General features: G+C 55.1%; 1 protein-coding gene across 1 annotated transcript in view; it reads left to right on the top strand.

The window, feature by feature from the left end:
- CLPB (ClpB family mitochondrial disaggregase) overlaps positions 1–19,459 on the top strand; it is a 148,788-nt gene that overhangs the window by 76,041 nt on the left and 53,288 nt on the right. The window contains exon 7 of the mRNA XM_063950902.1: positions 2,536–2,650. Coding sequence (XP_063806972.1) covers positions 2,536–2,650 — 115 coding nt within the window. The remainder of the gene's footprint in view (positions 1–2,535; positions 2,651–19,459) is intronic.

Genomic DNA, 19,459 nt, shown 5'->3' with positions numbered 1-19,459 from the left:
GCATGTGTATTTTTTCTGCGCAGGGTAAATACTGGCTGCTTCTGCATGTAGCCCACACATGTTAGCTTTATTCTCACACTGCAATTTAGGTTTCAGTTTGAACACGCCCCATCCAAATCTAAAAGGCCCCACACACTGGCCGATAACACGGAAAGATATGAACGATCTCGTTCGTTAATGACGTCACACACCCTCCCTGAAAACGCTTGGGAATGCTTGCGTTTTTCCTGACACTCCCAGAAAACCTCCAGTTACCACCCACAAACGTCCTCTTCCTGTCAATCAACCTGCGTTCGCCTAGCCATAAAAAAAAAACGCAGTATTTTTTTGCGGTTTGCCCTTGCGCCTGCGTCTTACAATCCATATGCATGCGCAGTCATTCCGTAATGGGCAGCTGCGTGAATTCGCACAGCAGCGGTCAGGTCTGAATCAGGCCTTTAATTCTATATTGCCCCTGAGCTGCTGCGGCGTGTGTGCAGAGCTGTATATACTGCGCCACCAGCAGGGCAGTATATTGATTGATTCAAGTCAGTGACTCCCGGCCTAGTAAGCTCTCTAGGGACGGTGAGATTGCGCAGCGTCATCCCCCCCCCTGTATACTGTGCGACAAACTCTCTGTTCTGGTCCCGTTCCACTGTAAGCACTTAATCTATATAGGATAAATGTGGGTGGTATTTACACTGCGTGTCAGTCTGTACAGCGCTATGGTATAGGCATCCGCTTTATAAATAAGTGATCACGCTGAGATGCCGGCATGCGACCTGTTTGCGGAAGCAGCGGCGCGCGGCAGTATTTCTATTTGCACGGGAGATTAATCTACTTATAAAGCTGTTCGGCTGGGTGACACGGGCGTGTGATATACAGCCAGCTGGGGGGGACAGGCGGCTGGCAGGTAGCAATTCTGTATCCGCGTTCTTATGGGACTCCCCGGCAATTTATGGCTCCTTTTAATCACAGACGAGAATGAATACAGGAGTATTTAAACTCAGGCCGGGGCATACATTGCAGCACGCGCTCCGCTGACAGCCGCAGCTATTTACATTCTGTTTGTCATGTCTTTCCTCTGCTGATAAACTCCGGCACGTAACTGGAGCGGACGGTGGGGGGGCGCCTGTCTTTCCCCGGGTCCTGCAGCCACCTGCCCGCCGCAGACAACTCTGTGCCTCATTTACATGTGGGGGCCAATCCGGCTGCAGATGTCCGCCACCCCCCCGGACAAACCGTGTGTGCGCTGCAAAGGGTGTAATTGACTGTTTTTTTTATTACGGTCCTCGGGACCCCCACCAAATGGAGAGGGGGGGGGTGCTACATGTTTAACGTGCGGAAAAACTTATTTTTTAAACCCTTCGCTGCTGAGGCTTTCTCACCCATTTGCTCTCATCAATATCACTGATGTATCGTGCAGCACTCACCCGAATTATGAGTGTGGATCGGAGGGTCGACAGTAACTAAGTCAACACCTAAAATAGGTCAACACGAGCATTAGGTCGACGTGACAAAAGGTCGACGTGTGTTTTTTTTTTTGCAAAAAAATTGGTGTCGTTTTCTTCATAGAGTGACTGGGAACCCCAATTAGGGCAGCGTGCCCCCTCCCCACGCTTTGGGCACGGTGCCTCGCACCGCTACCATGGCGCTCGGCACAGGTTACCGTACCCAGTTGTAGTCCACGTGGATCATAAAGGATGAAAGTTAAAAAAATGAAAGGAACTGAATGCGGAACTGCCTGCCTTATATCCTGCCGGAGAGCTTGCTGGACTGGCGATGCTGAAAGTGGCTGCTGGTGCCCCAGGCAGGTAACCTGTACTTGTTGTACTCCAGTGTAACGCATCCCAGTACATCCCTGCAATGCTCGGTGGGACTGAGGACGGGGCTCTGTACAGGCCGGTCAGGTTTTTCCACACCAAACTCAGCAACTCAATGTGTTATATACCTCGCTCTGTACACGAGGCACTGTCATGCCTCTTCCCCATGCCACTAATCTCCAGCATGTCACTGTATGCTATAGCCCAGGCCAAACCATGACGCACAGCCCCTGACCATCACAGCCCCTGACCATTGCCTTTTCTACGCCGTCTGTCACGTGTTGTCAGCTGGCGTTCTGGGTGCATGACGTACATGCAGCAACACGCGTGTATGTGTTTCCCGGTCCTGACACGCTGCAGAGACATTCAGCGTGAGAAGCTGAGCGTGATGTCGCCTGTACCGGGACATTATCACATGTGTATGGTAAATAAGACGATATGCATTCTCGTTAATGTTTAGCCTCTGTACATGCTAATCACGTGTATACCTGGTTGTAATAATTCCCGTAATGGTGGTGAATGAAGTCCCACAGAACTCCATCACTTAGGATATTATTCTTCCTACTATACGGTTATAAGGATATTGGGAGTCACCGTGCTGCGTCTTCTGTCCATCCAATTCCAAACATGGGTGACTGTTAGTATCCTTCTAGCCGGTGTATTGTATGCTGGCTCTTGCCAGTCCTCTGTGCTGAATGTTGTTCTTCATGGAGCTCTCTATTTCCCCTCGCAGTTTCTGCTAGAACAGAGGAGACGAGACCTGGAAGAGCGGAGGAAATTCCCCCTGGAGCAGCGTCTGAAGGAGCACATAGTGGGGCAGGAGACGGCCATTGCCACCGTGGGCGCAGGTAAGAATGACTGTACCGTTTTAGCATCGGTTGGGGTCTGCATGGAGTATTCTGTACTGTTTACGTCTGACGCCACAGTGGAACATTCTAGATCTGTGACCCAGCGGAACACACTGGGCAGGGACATCTAAGCACGCAGTGCGTACTGCGGCTACGGAACTTTATCTACGAGTGACCGCGCCGCAAGCAAACGTCAGCAATGCACGCAACACAAATGAGCCTCTCTGGCACCAAAGAGCTTACAGTCTACTTTATGTGGGAGAAGAAAGCGGGTTTATTAATAATGCTTTGTCTCCCTGTGCCGGTCCCCACGGTCTGCTCACCTGTGGCGGTGTCAGCGGAGACTTACACAATTCGGAACACCTTGATGGCCGCTGTATGTGGGAGTGTAAGCTAGAGCCACTGCGTCCCTTTCCTAGAGGAATGTCACATACCGGTGACCGCAGGACATTGCAGCTGGGAACTTTACAGCTTTCATAAAGTCTCTAGCCCCCTTGTGGCTAATCCTGCAGACCTGGCATGCTCCCCCCCCCTCCCTGGTCTAAATATAGGGCAGTTCCTTGTCCGGCTCAGGAGTGTCTCTCCGAGGCCCCATACAGCGGCTGTGTTATTGCTCACAGAGGGGCCATGAATGTGTCTGCAGCCGTCCGAGCCTCTGCCTGTACGTGTTGTCTGCCGGGCCTCGTGCCTGTGCGAGGCGCGCAGCGTGGAGCTAGCCGACGCTGGGAGTGATCTGTAGCCGGGTTCTGTCCTCTCTGGAGGCGGCTGCTGCCTGCGATGGTTCCTAGCGTACAGAGAGAAGAGACTGCAGCCCCTGAAGAGGTGAACAGTAATCATTAAGCACATGGAGAATGTGGCTCTAAATTGATATTAATGATTATATAGCCCACTATCCGGTAATTTCCCTGATCAGCTGTCAGACTGATAACCTGTAGTTACATATGCGGTAATATCCTGAGAGTCCCGGTCTTCCTGTGTAATCCTGCAGCACAGGTGTGGGGGGGGGGGTCTATAGAATCCGGTGGGGAGACGGGAATGGATTACTGTAAAGCTCAGTACCCCCCTACCCAGTGCTCCAGCTGCGTCCTGTTTCAGATGGGCTTATGGAAAGGAGCAGTGACTGCAGGGTGCCCAATTCGGGTGCTTCTGCATTTCTGGAAATCCTTCGGCTGATCCTGGCGGTCACGGTCAGCAACTCGGAGAACAGTCTGTTTTGTTTTTGTTCATTGAGCTCTAATTGGGTGTTTGTAGTTTTCCACTTATCACATTAATTTACAGACCTCCAAAAATGCACCTACCTGTCTGTCTGACCATAGGCGAAACTAGACATTTGGTAATGGGTGGTCCCAGTTGGGCCCCCACTCCCAAAAAGACCTACAAAGCTAACCATGTGCGTGCGGGGGGAAATGAGCGTGGCCACATACCAGAAGGGGCGTGGTCACTGAAAATGAGGCGTGTCAACATGACATGCCGCCTGTTTCTTGTCACACTTGGAACATTCTTTTCAATTCCAAATGCATCTTACCTATATGATGGTTGATCACAATGTGGTCTTCAGTCGGTATTCACTATTCATGTAGGAGATCACAGCGTCCAGAAGATGCCTGTTTGTGTAGGAAAATTAACCACTTAACTGATGATTTATTTCGCCAAAAACCGCTCCGAAATTGTCGTTTTTTTTTATGAGTGAATAAGGTGAAGAACATGAATTTAAGCGTATCCCAAATGATTTTAGTTAAAATAAAACAACAACAAAAACCAACCTCCAAACATCGAAACATCGATCAGAAACACCGTGACCATCGGAACATCGGGAACATTGCGACCATCGTGGCTTTCATTTTGAAATCCGTGACAGCCTGCAGGTATACAGGAGGGGGTCTGGCGGTGGCTTGGGAGAGGGTTCATTTACACTCCCCAGCGGCTGCTATTGTTTGCAGCTGCTGGAGGGGGGGGGGGATCCTGCCGTGCTGACCAATCAGCAGTGATCTGCAGCACGGCAATTAGTAGGGGAGAGTGCGGGGAGGCAGAGGGACCTTCCGGTCGCTCTGACAGCAGCAGCAGAGGGAAGTTTCCCTTCCCTGCCGCTGCTAACACGCTGTATCTGACTGGTTACATCCTGTGCCACCAGGTCAGATAGAGCACTTACAGGCATGGTCACATCCTGTGCTCCCAGGTCAGATAGAGCACTTGCAGGCATGGTCGCATCCTGTGCCACCAGGTCAGATAGAACACTTGCAGGCATGGTCGCATCCTGTGCTCCCAGGTCAGATAGAGCACTTGCAGGCATGGTCACATACTGTGCCACCAGGTCAGATAGAGCACTTGCAGGCATGGTCACATCCTGTGCTCCCAGGTCAGATAGAGCACTTGCAGGCATGGTCACATCCTGTGCCACCAGGTCAGATAGAGCACTTGCAGGCATGGTCGTATCCTGTGCTCCCAGGTCAGATAGAACACTTGCAGGCATGGTCGCATCCTGTGCCACCAGGTCAGATAGAGCACTTGCAGGCATGGTCGCATCCTGTGCCACCAGGTCAGATAGAGCACTTGCAGGCATGGTCGCATCCTGTGCCACCAGGTCAGATAGAGCACTTGCAGGCATGGTCGCATCCTGTGCTCCCAGGTCAGATAGAGCACTTGCAGGCATGGTGACATCCTGTGCTCCCAGGTCAGATAGAGCACTTGCAGGCATGGTGACATCCTGTGCTCCCAGGTCAGATAGAGCACTTGCAGGCATGGTCACATCCTGTGCCACCAAGTCAGATAGAACACTTGCAGGCATGGTCACATCCTGTGCCACCAGGTCAGATAGAGCACTTGCAGGCATGGTCACATCCTGTGCCACCAGGTCAGATAGAGGACTTGCAGGCATGGTCACATCCTGTGCCACCAGGTCAGATAGAGCACTTGCAGGCATGGTCACATCCTGTGCCACCAGGTCAGATAGAGCACTTGCAGGCATGGTGACATCCTGTGCTCCCAGGTCAGATAGAGCACTTGCAGGCATGGTGACATCCTGTGCTCCCAGGTCAGATAGAGCACTTGCAGGCATGGTCACATCCTGTGCCACCAAGTCAGATAGAACACTTGCAGGCATGGTCACATCCTGTGCCACCAGGTCAGATAGAGCACTTGCAGGCATGGTCACATCCTGTGCCACCAGGTCAGATAGAGCACTTGCAGGCATGGTCACATCCTGTGCTCCCAGGTCAGATAGAGCACTTGTTTTCCAAAAAGAAGAAAGAATTGGTCTTGAATGGTCTTGAATGGCGCACAGAAATGATAGAACAATTACCTAAAATGTAACTTTTATTCTAGTTTATTTAAAAGACCTGTAACTGTGAAATATTAAAACCAACATGTAATAACAAGACAAAGTGTATTCATTAAAAACACACGCTGCACTCAGAGTGTCATGCACTCTGAGTGCAGCGTGTGTTTTTAATGAATACACTTTGTCTTGTTATTACATGTTGGTTTTAATATTTCACAGTTACAGGTCTTTTAAATAAACTAGAATAAAAGTTACATTTTAGGTAATTGTTCTATCATTTCTGTGCGCCATTCAAGACCAATTCTTTCTTCTTTTTGGAAAACAAGTTCTCTAAAGTTGGTAACACCACGGTGTGTGGCAGCACCCCCATAACTAATTCAAATTTATGAAACAGAAAATAATATGGGGTTCGTAGAAAAACAATATACAGTACAGTACTTGTGCAGTAGTTCTTCCACTTCCCTTTTTCCCCAGAATAGTGACAGATAGAGCACTTACAGGCATGGTCGCATCCTGTGCCACCAGGTCAGATAGAGCACTTGCAGGCATGGTCACATCCTGTGCCACCAGGTCAGATAGAGCACTTGCAGGCATGGTCACATCCTGTGCCACCAGGTCAGATAGAGCACATGCAGGCATGGTCACATCCTGTGCCACCAGGTCAGATAGAGCACTTGCAGGCATGTTCACATCCTGTGCCACCAGGTCAGATAGAGCACTTGCAGGCATGGTCACATCCTGTGCTCCCAGGTCAGATAGAGCACTTGCAGGCATGGTCGCATCCTGTGCCACCAGGTCAGATAGAACACTTGCAGGCATGGTCGCATCCTGTGCTCCCAGGTCAGATAGAGCACTTGCAGGCATGGTCACATACTGTGCCACCAGGTCAGATAGAGCACTTGCAGGCATGGTCACATCCTGTGCTCCCAGGTCAGATAGAGCACTTGCAGGCATGGTCACATCCTGTGCCACCAGGTCAGATAGAGCACTTGCAGGCATGGTCGTATCCTGTGCTCCCAGGTCAGATAGAACACTTGCAGGCATGGTCGCATCCTGTGCCACCAGGTCAGATAGAGCACTTGCAGGCATGGTCGCATCCTGTGCCACCAGGTCAGATAGAGCACTTGCAGGCATGGTCGCATCCTGTGCCACCAGGTCAGATAGAGCACTTGCAGGCATGGTCGCATCCTGTGCTCCCAGGTCAGATAGAGCACTTGCAGGCATGGTGACATCCTGTGCTCCCAGGTCAGATAGAGCACTTGCAGGCATGGTGACATCCTGTGCTCCCAGGTCAGATAGAGCACTTGCAGGCATGGTCACATCCTGTGCCACCAAGTCAGATAGAACACTTGCAGGCATGGTCACATCCTGTGCCACCAGGTCAGATAGAGCACTTGCAGGCATGGTCACATCCTGTGCCACCAGGTCAGATAGAGGACTTGCAGGCATGGTCACATCCTGTGCCACCAGGTCAGATAGAGCACTTGCAGGCATGGTCACATCCTGTGCCACCAGGTCAGATAGAGCACTTGCAGGCATGGTCACAACTTATGCCACCAGGTCAGATAGAGCACTTGCAGACATGGTGACATCCTGTGCTCCCAGGTCAGATAGAGCACTTGCAGGCATGGTCACATCCTGTGCCACCAGGTCAGATAGAGCACTTGCAGGCATGGTCACATCCTGTGCCACCAGGTCAGATAGAGCACTTGCAGGCATGGTCACATCCTGTGCCACCAGGTCAGATAGAGCACTTGCAGGCATGGTGACATCCTGTGCTCCCAGGTCAGATAGAGCACTTGCAGGCACACCATCACCTACCCCCTGTGTCGTCTCTCGGCACACCATCACCTACCCCCTGTGTCGTCTCTCGGCACACCATCACCTACCCCCTGTGTCGTCTCTCGGCACACCATCACCTACCCCCTGTGTCGTCTCTCAGCACGCCATCACCTACCCCCTGTGTCGTCTCTCAGCACGCCATCACCTACCCCCTGTGTCGTCTCTCAGCACGCCATCACCTACCCCCTGTGTCGTCTCTCAGCACGCCATCACCTACCCCCTGTGTCGTCTCTCGGCACACCATCACCTACCCCCTGTGTCGTCTCTCGGCACACCATCACCTACCCCCTGTGTCGTCTCTCGGCACACCATCACCTACCCCCTGTGTCGTCTCTCAGCACGCCATCACCTACCCCCTGTGTCGTCTCTCAGCACACCATCACCTACCCCCTGTGTCGTCTCTCAGCACGCCATCACCTACCCCCTGTGTCGTCTCTCGGCACGCCATCACCTACCCCCTGTGTCGTCTCTCGGCACACCATCACCTACCCCCTGTGTCGTCTCTCGGCACACCATCACCTACCCCCTGTGTCGTCTCTCAGCACGCCATCACCTACCCCCTGTGTCGTCTCTCAGCACACCATCACCTACCCCCTGTGTCGTCTCTCAGCACGCCATCACCTACCCCCTGTGTCGTCTCTCAGCACGCCATCACCTACCCCCTGTGTCGTCTCTCAGCACGCCATCACCTACCCCCTGTGTCGTCTCTCAGCACGCCATCACCTACCCCCTGTGTCGTCTCTCAGCACGCCATCACCTACCCCCTGTGTCGTCTCTCAGCACGCCATCACCTACCCCTGTGTCGTCTCTCAGCACGCCATCACCTACCCCCTGTGTCGTCTCTCAGCACGCCATCACCTACCCCCTGTGTCGTCTCTCAGCACGCCATCACCTACCCCCTGTGTCGTCTCTCAGCACGCCATCACCTACCCCCTGTGTCGTCTCTCAGCACGCCATCACCTACCCCCTGTGTCGTCTCTCAGCACGCCATCACCTACCCCCTGTGTCGTCTCTCAGCACGCCATCACCTACCCCCTGTGTCGTCTCTCAGCACGCCATCACCTACCCCTGTGTCGTCTCTCAGCACGCCATCACCTACCCCCTGTGTCGTCTCTCAGCACGCCATCACCTACCCCCTGTGTCGTCTCTCAGCACGCCATCACCTACCCCCTGTGTCGTCTCTCAGCACGCCATCACCTACCCCCTGTGTCGTCTCTCAGCACGCCATCACCTACCCCCTGTGTCGTCTCTCAGCACGCCATCACCTACCCCCTGTGTCGTCTCTCAGCACGCCATCACCTACCCCCTGTGTCGTCTCTCAGCACGCCATCACCTACCCCCTGTGTCGTCTCTCAGCACACCATCACATTCTATGTCTGTGTCTCCCCACCCATTAATTCTATCTCTGTGTGGCTCTCTTCTTCGTTATATGTCTCTGTGTCTCCCTATCTTCTCCTTCTAAGTCTCTCAGGGTGAGAGTGGGGTGAGGTAGCTGGAAGACGGGGTGAGGAGACTGGAGCCGGGAACTGAGGACCGGGAGCCAGCAGAGGGCAGTAGTCATGACCGCGGCAAGAGCTGATGGTGGGTGGGAGGACTGGCGGAGCTCCAGCAGGCGAGTTTTGACAGGAACGAGTGCGGAGTCGCATCACGCCGCGCACACTCAATTGCATGGGGAGGGGACGGAGCCGAGGAGCAGCAGTGCGGCAATAGTCCTCCCGGTCAGCAGATGCATCCTTGACCGGGAGGACACTCATTAAATTAATAAATCATGGATACGGGGAAATGGGTGGTCCGGTGCACCCCCCAGATTCGCCTCTGCGTGTGATGTCACATGGCGCTGTGTCTATGCCAACGGTACAGAAAATGCACAATCTGGAAACCGTAATCTGTCATCTGAAGCTCCGATGTCCACTACAGTAGTAGCTCTCATGGAATAAAACCTCTCCTACTCCCACCTGTGCTACTGACCCTTGTACACCCTCACACCTCTCCTACTCCCACCTGTACTACTGACCCTGGTACACCCTCACACCTCTCCTACTCCCACCTGTACTCCTCACACTGGTACACCCTCACACCTCCCCTACTCCCACCTGTACTCCTCACACTGGTACACCCTCACACCTCCCCTACTCCCACCTGTACTACTCACACTGGTACACCCTCACACCTCTCCTACTCCCACCTGTACTCCTCACACTGGTACACCCTCACACCTCCCCTACTCCCACCTGTACTACTCACACTGGTACACCTTCACACCTCTCCTACTTCCACCTGTACTACTCACACTGGTACACCCTCACACCTCCCCTACTCCCACCTGTACTACTCACACTGGTACACCCTCACACCTCCCCTACTTCCACCTGTACTACTCACACTGGTACACCCTCACACCTCCCCTACTCCCACCTGTACTCCTCACACTGGTACACCCTCACACCTCCCCTACTCCCACCTGTACTACTCACACTGGTACACCCTCACACCTCTCCTACTCCCACCTGTACTACTCACACTGGTACACCCTCACACCTCCCCTACTCCCACCTGTACTACTCACACTGGTACACCCTCACACCTCCCCTACTCCCACCTGTACTCCTCACACTGGTACACCCTCACACCTCCCCTACTCCCACCTGTACTACTCACACTGGTACACCCTCACACCTCTCCTACTCCCACCTGTACTACTCACACTGGTACACCCTCACACCTCCCCTACTCCCACCTGTACTACTCACACTGGTACACCCTCACACCTCCCCTACTCCCACCTGTACTACTCACACTGGTACACCCTCACACCTCCCCTACTCCCACCTGTGCTACTGACCCTTGTACACCCTCACACCTCTCCTACTCCCACCTGTACACCCTCACACCTCTCCTACTCCCACCTGTACTACTCACACTGGTACACCCTCACACCTCCCCTACTCCCACCTGTGCTACTGACCCTTGTACACCCTCACACCTCCCCTACTCCCACCTGTGCTACTCTCACTGGTACACCCTCACACCTCCCCTACTCCCACCTGTGCTACTGACCCTTGTACACCCTCACACCTACCCTACTCCTACCTGTACTCCTCACACTGGTACACCCTCACACCTCCCCTACTCCCACCTGTACTCCTCACACTGGTACACCCTCCCACCTCCCCTACTCCCACCTGTACTCCTCACACTGGTACACCCTCACACCTCCCCTACTCCCACCTGTACTCCTCACACTGGTACACCCTCACACCTCCCCTACTCCCACCTGTACTCCTCACACTGGTACACCCTCACACCTCCCCTACTCCCACCTGTACTACTCACACTGGTACACCCTCACACCTCCCCTACTCCCACCTGTACTACTCACACTGGTACACCCTCCCACCTCCCCTACTCCCACCTGTACTACTCACACTGGTACACCCTCACACCTCCCCTACTCCCACCTGTACTACTCACACTGGTACACCCTCACACCTCTCCTACTCCCACCTGTACTACTCACACTGGTACACCCTCACACCTCCCCTACTCCCACCTGTACTACTCACACTGGTACACCCTCACACCTCCCCTACTCCCACCTGTGCTACTGACCCTTGTACACCCTCACACCTCTCCTACTCCCACCTGTACTACTGACCCTGGTACACCCTCACACCTCTCCTACTCCCACCTGTACTCCTCACACTGGTACACCCTCACACCTCTCCTACTCCCACCTGTACTCCTCACACTGGTACACCCTCACACCTCCCCTACTCCCACCTGTACTACTCACACTGGTACACCCTCACACCTCTCCTACTCCCACCTGTACTCCTCACACTGGTACACCCTCACACCTCCCCTACTCCCACCTGTACTACTCACACTGGTACACCCTCACACCTCCCCTACTTCCACCTGTACTACTCACACTGGTACACCCTCACACCTCCCCTACTCCCACCTGTACTCCTCACACTGGTACACCCTCACACCTCCCCTACTCCCACCTGTACTACTCACACTGGTACACCCTCACACCTCTCCTACTCCCACCTGTACTACTCACACTGGTACACCCTCACACCTCCCCTACTCCCACCTGTACTACTCACACTGGTACACCCTCACACCTCCCCTACTCCCACCTGTACTCCTCACACTGGTACACCCTCACACCTCCCCTACTCCCACCTGTACTACTCACACTGGTACACCCTCACACCTCTCCTACTCCCACCTGTACTACTCACACTGGTACACCCTCACACCTCCCCTACTCCCACCTGTACTACTCACACTGGTACACCCTCACACCTCCCCTACTCCCACCTGTACTACTCACACTGGTACACCCTCACACCTCCCCTACTCCCACCTGTGCTACTGACCCTTGTACACCCTCACACCTCTCCTACTCCCACCTGTACACCCTCACACCTCTCCTACTCCCACCTGTACTACTCACACTGGTACACCCTCACACCTCCCCTACTCCCACCTGTGCTACTGACCCTTGTACACCCTCACACCTCCCCTACTCCCACCTGTGCTACTCTCACTGGTACACCCTCACACCTCCCCTACTCCCACCTGTGCTACTGACCCTTGTACACCCTCACACCTACCCTACTCCTACCTGTACTCCTCACACTGGTACACCCTCACACCTCCCCTACTCCCACCTGTACTCCTCACACTGGTACACCCTCCCACCTCCCCTACTCCCACCTGTACTCCTCACACTGGTACACCCTCACACCTCCCCTACTCCCACCTGTACTCCTCACACTGGTACACCCTCACACCTCCCCTACTCCCACCTGTACTCCTCACACTGGTACACCCTCACACCTCCCCTACTCCCACCTGTACTACTCACACTGGTACACCCTCACACCTCCCCTACTCCCACCTGTACTACTCACACTGGTACACCCTCCCACCTCCCCTACTCCCACCTGTACTACTCACACTGGTACACCCTCACACCTCCCCTACTCCCACCTGTACTCCTCACACTGGTACACCCTCACACCTACCCTACTCACACTGGTACACCCTCACACCTACCCTACTCACACTGGTACACCCTCACACCTACCCTACTCCTACCTGTACTCCTCACACTGGTACACCCTCACACCTCCCCTACTCCCACCTGTACTCCTCACACTGGTACACCCTCCCACCTCCCCTACTCCCACCTGTACTCCTCACACTGGTACACCCTCACACCTCCCCTACTCCCACCTGTACTCCTCACACTGGTACACCCTCACACCTCCCCTACTCCCACCTGTACTACTCACACTGGTACACCCTCACACCTCCCCTACTCCCACCTGTACTACTCACACTGGTACACCCTCCCACCTCCCCTACTCCCACCTGTACTACTCACACTGGTACACCCTCACACCTCCCCTACTCCCACCTGTGCTACTCACACTGGTACACCCTCACACCTCCCCTACTCCCACCTGTGCTACTGACCCTGGTACACCCTCACACCTCCCCTACTCCCACCTGTACTACTCACACTGGTACACCCTCACACCTCCCCTACTCCCACCTGTACTACTCACACTGGTACACCCTCACACCTCCCCTACTCCCACCTGTACTACTCACACTGGTACACCCTCACACCTCCCCTACTCCCACCTGTGCTACTCACACTGGTACACCCTCACACCTCCCCTACTCCCACCTGTGCTACTGACCCTGGTACACGCTCACACCTCCCCTACTCCCACCTGTACTACTCACACTGGTACACCCTCACACCTCCCCTACTCCCACCTGTACTCCTCACACTGGTACACCCTCACACCTCCCCTACTCCCACCTGTACTCCTCACACTGGTACACCCTCACACCTCCCCTACTCCCACCTGTACTACTCACACTGGTACACCCTCACACCTCCCCTACTCCCACCTGTACTCCTCACACTGGTACACCCTCACACCTCCCCTACTCCCACCTGTACTACTCACACTGGTACACCCTCACACCTACCCTACTCCCACCTGTACTACTCACACTGGTACACCCTCACACCTCCCCTACTCCCACCTGTACTACTCATACTGGTACACCCTCACACCTCCCCTACTCCCACCTGTACTCCTCACACTGGTACACCCTCACACCTCCCCTACTCCCACCTGTACTACTCACACTGGTACACCCTCACACCTCCCCTACTCCCACCTGTACTACTCATACTGGTACACCCTCACACCTCCCCTACTCCCACCTGTACTCCTCACACTGGTACACCCTCACACCTCCCCTACTCCCACCTGTACTCCTCACACTGGTACACCCTCACACCTCCCCTACTCCCACCTGTACTACTCACACTGGTACACCCTCACACCTCTCCTACTCCCACCTGTACTACTCACACTGGTACACCCTCACACCTCCCCTACTCCCACCTGTACTCCTCACACTGGTACACCCTCACACCTACCCTACTCCCACCTGTACTCCTCACACTGGTACACCCTCACACCTCTCCTACTCCCACCTGTACTACTCACACTGGTACACCCTCACACCTCCCCTACTCCCACCTGTACTACTCACACTGGTACACCCTCACACCTCCCCTACTCCCACCTGTACTCCTCACACTGGTACACCCTCACACCTCCCCTACTCCCACCTGTACTCCTCACACTGGTACACCCTCACACCTCCCCTACTCCCACCTGTACTCCTCACACTGGTACACCCTCACACCTCCCCTACTCCCACCTGTACTCCTCACACTGGTACACCCTCACACCTCCCCTACTCCCACCTGTACTCCTCACACTGGTACACCCTCACACCTCCCCTACTCCCACCTGTACTCCTCACACTGGTACACCCTCACACCTCCCCTACTCCCACCTGTACTACTCACACTGGTACACCCTCACACCTCCCCTACTCCCACCTGTGCTACTGACCCTGGTACACCCTCACACCTCCCCTACTCCCACCTGTACTACTCACACTGGTACACCCTCACACCTCCCCTACTCCCACCTGTACTCCTCACACTGGTACACCCTCACACCTCCCCTACTCCCACCTGTACTCCTCACACTGGTACACCCTCACACCTCCCCTACTCCCACCTGTACTACTCACACTGGTACACCCTCACACCTCCCCTACTCCCACCTGTACTACTCACACTGGTACACCCTCACACCTCCCCTACTCCCACCTGTGCTACTGACCCTGGTACACCCTCACACCTCCCCTACTCCCACCTGTACTCCTCACACTGGTACACCCTCACACCTCTCCTACTCCCACCTGTACTACTCACACTGGTACACCCTCACACCTCCCCTACTCCCACCTGTACTCCTCACACTGGTACACCCTCACACCTCCCCTACTCCCACCTGTGCTACTGACCCTGGTACACCCTCACACCTCCCCTACTCCCACCTGTACTCCTCACACTGGTACACCCTCACACCTCCCCTACTCCCACCTGTACTCCTCACACTGGTACACCCTCACACCTCCCCTACTCCCACCTGTACTCCTCACACTGGTACACCCTCACACCTCCCCTACTCCCACCTGTACTCCTCACACTGGTACACCCTCACACCTCCCCTACTCCCACCTGTACTCCTCACACTGGTACACCCTCACACCTCCCCTACTCCCACCTGTACTCCTCACACTGGTACACCCTCACACCTCCCCTACTCCCACCTGTACTCCTCACACTGGTACACCCTCACACCTCCCCTACTCCCACCTGTACTCCTCACACTGGTACACCCTCACACCTCCCCTACTCCCACCTGTACTCCTCACACTGGTACACCCTCACACCTCCCCTACTCCCACCTGTACTACTCACACTGGTACACCCTCACACCTCTCCTACTCCCACCTGTACTACTCACACTGGTACACCCTCACACCTCCCCTACTCCCACCTGTACTCCTCACACTGGTACACCCTCACACCTCCCCAACTCCCACCTGTACTACTCACACTGGTACACCCTCACACCTCTCCTACTCCCACCTGTACTACTCACACTGGTACACCCTCACACCTCCCCTACTCCCACCTGTACTACTCACACTGGTACACCCTCACACCTCTCCTACTCCCACCTGTACTACTCACACTGGTACACCCTCACACCTCCCCTACTCCCACCTGTACTCCTCACACTGGTACACCCTCACACCTCCCCTACTCCCACCTGTACTCCTCACACTGGTACACCCTCACACCTCCCCTACTCCCACCTGTACTCCTCACACTGGTACACCCTCACACCTCCCCTACTCCCACCTGTGCTACTGACCCTGGTACACCCTCACACCTCCCCTACTCCCACCTGTACTCCTCACACTGGTACACCCTCACACCTCTCCTACTCCCACCTGTGCTACTGACCCTGGTACACCCTCACACCTCTCCTACTCCCACCTGTACTACTCACACTGGTACACCCTCACACCTCTCCTACTCCCACCTGTACTACTCACACTGGTACACCCTCACACCTACCCTACTCCCACCTGTGCTACTGACCCTTGTACACCCTCACACCTCCCCTACTCCCACCTGTACTCCTCACACTGGTACACCCTCACACCTCTCCTACTCCCACCTGTGCTACTGACCCTGGTACACCCTCACACCTCTCCTACTCCCACCTGTACTACTCACACTGGTACACCCTCACACCTCTCCTACTCCCACCTGTACTACTCACACTGGTACACCCTCACACCTACCCTACTCCCACCTGTGCTACTGACCCTTGTACACCCTCACACCTCCCCTACTCCCACCTGTACTACTCACACTGGTACACCCTCACACCTCTCCTACTCCCACCTGTACTACTCACACTGGTACACCCTCACACCTCCCCTACTCCCACCTGTACTCCTCACACTGGTACACCCTCACACCTCCCCTACTCCCACCTGTACTCCTCACACTGGTACACCCTCACACCTCCCCTACTCCCACCTGTACTACTCACACTGGTACACCCTCACACCTCCCCTACTCCCACCTGTACTACTCACACTGGTACACCCTCACACCTCCCCTACTCCCATCTGTACTACTCACACTGGTACACCCTCACACCTCTCCTACTCCCACCTGTACTCCTCACACTGGTACACCCTCACACCTCCCCTACTCCCATCTGTACTACTCACACTGGTACACCCTCACACCTCTCCTACTCCCACCTGTGCTACTGACCCTTGTACACCCTCACACCTCCCCTACTCACACTGGTACACCCTCACACCTCTCCTACTCACACTGGTACACCCTCACACCTCCCCTACTCCCATCTGTACTACTCACACTGGTACACCCTCACACCTCCCCTACTCCCACCTGTACTACTCACACTGGTACACCCTCACACCTCCCCTACTCCCTCCTGTACACCCTCACACCTCCCCTACTCCCACCTGTACTCCCTCACACCTCCCCTACTCCCACCTGTACTCCTCACACTGGTACACCCTCGCACCTCCCCTACTCCCACCTGTACTACTCACACTGGTACACCCTCACACCTCTCCTACTCCCACCTGTACTACTCACACTGGTACACCCTCACACCTCCCCTACTCCCACCTGTACTCCTCACACTGGTACACCCTCACACCTCCCCTACTCCCACCTGTACTACTCACACTGGTACACCCTCACACCTCCCCTACTCCCACCTGTACTACTCACACTGGTACACCCTCACACCTCCCCTACTCCCACCTGTACTACTCACACTGGTACACCCTCACACCTCCCCTACTCCCACCTGTACTCCTCACACTGGTACACCCTCACACCTCCCCTACTCCCACCTGTACTCCTCACACTGGTACACCCTCACACCTCCCCTACTCCCACCTGTACTCCTCACACTGGTACACCCTCACACCTCCCCTACTCCCACCTGTACTCCTCACACTGGTACACCCTCACACCTCCCCTACTCCCACCTGTACTCCTCACACTGGTACACCCTCACACCTCCCCTACTCCCACCTGTGCTACTGACCCTTGTACACCCTCACACCTCCCCTACTCCCACCTGTACTACTGACCCTGGTACACCCTCACACCTCCCCTACTCCCACCTGTACTACTCACACTGGTACACCCTCACACCTCCCCTACTCCCACCTGTACTCCTCACACTGGTACACCCTCACACCTCCCCTACTCCCACCTGTACTCCTCACACTGGTACACCCTCACACCTCCCCTACTCCCACCTGTGCTACTGACCCTGGTACACCCTCACACCTCCCCTACTCCCACCTGTACTACTCACACTGGTACACCCTCACACCTCCCCTACTCCCACCTGTACTCCTCACACTGGTACACCCTCACACCTCCCCTACTCCCACCTGTACTACTCACACTGGTACACCCTCACACCTCTCCTACTCCCCCCTGTACTACTCACACTGGTACACCCTCACACCTCCCCTACTCCCACCTGTACTACTCACACTGGTACACCCTCACACCTCCCCTACTCCCCCCTGTACTACTCACACTGGTACACCCTCACACCTCCCCTACTCCCACCTGTACTACTCACTGATACACCCTCACACCTGCCCTACTCCCACCTGTACTCCTCACACTGGTACACCCTTACACCTCCCCTACTCCCACCTGTACTACTCACACTGGTACACCCTCACACCTCCCCTACTCCCACCTGTACTCCTCACACTGGTACACCCTCACACCTCCCCTACTCCCCCCTGTACTACTCACACTGGTACACCCTCACACCTCCCCTACTCCCACCTGTACTACTCACACTGGTACACCCTCACACCTCCCCTACTCCCACCTGTACTACTCACACTGGTACACCCTCACACCTCCCCTACTCCCACCTGTACTCCTCACACTGGTACACCCTCACACCTCCCCTACTCCCACCTGTACTACTCACACTGGTACACCCTCACACCTCCCCTACTCCCACCTGTACTCCTCACACTGGTACACCCTCACACCTCCCCTACTCCCCCCTGTACTACTCACACTGGTACACCCTCACACCTCCCCTACTCCCACCTGTACTACTCACACTGGTACACCCTCACACCTCCCCTACTCCCACCTGTACTCCTCACACTGGTACACCCTCACACCTCCCCTACTCCCCCCTGTACTACTCACACTGGTACACCCTCACACCTCCCCTACTCCCACCTGTACTCCTCACACTGGTACACCCTCACACCTCCCCTACTCCCACCTGTACTCCTCACACTGGTACACCCTCACACCTCCCCTACTCCCACCTGTACTCCTCACACTGGTACACCCTCACACCTCCCCTACTCCCACCTGTACTACTCACACTGGTACACCCTCACACCTACCCTACTCCCACCTGTACTACTCACACTGGTACACCCTCACACCTCCCCTACTCCCACCTGTACTACTCACACTGGTACACCCTCACACCTCCCCTACTCCCACCTGTACTCCTCACACTGGTACACCCTCACACCTCCCCTACTCCCACCTGTACTCCTCACACTGGTACACCCTCACACCTCCCCTACTCCCACCTGTGCTACTGACCCTTGTACACCCTCACACCTCCCCTACTCCCACCTGTACTCCTCAC

The sequence above is a fragment of the Pseudophryne corroboree genome, chromosome 2 (genome assembly GCF_028390025.1).
Source record: "Pseudophryne corroboree isolate aPseCor3 chromosome 2, aPseCor3.hap2, whole genome shotgun sequence".
Taxonomy (NCBI): domain Eukaryota; kingdom Metazoa; phylum Chordata; class Amphibia; order Anura; family Myobatrachidae; genus Pseudophryne; species Pseudophryne corroboree.
The sequence above is the reverse complement of the archived record's forward strand: the minus strand, read 5'-3'. Positions and strand labels throughout refer to the sequence as shown.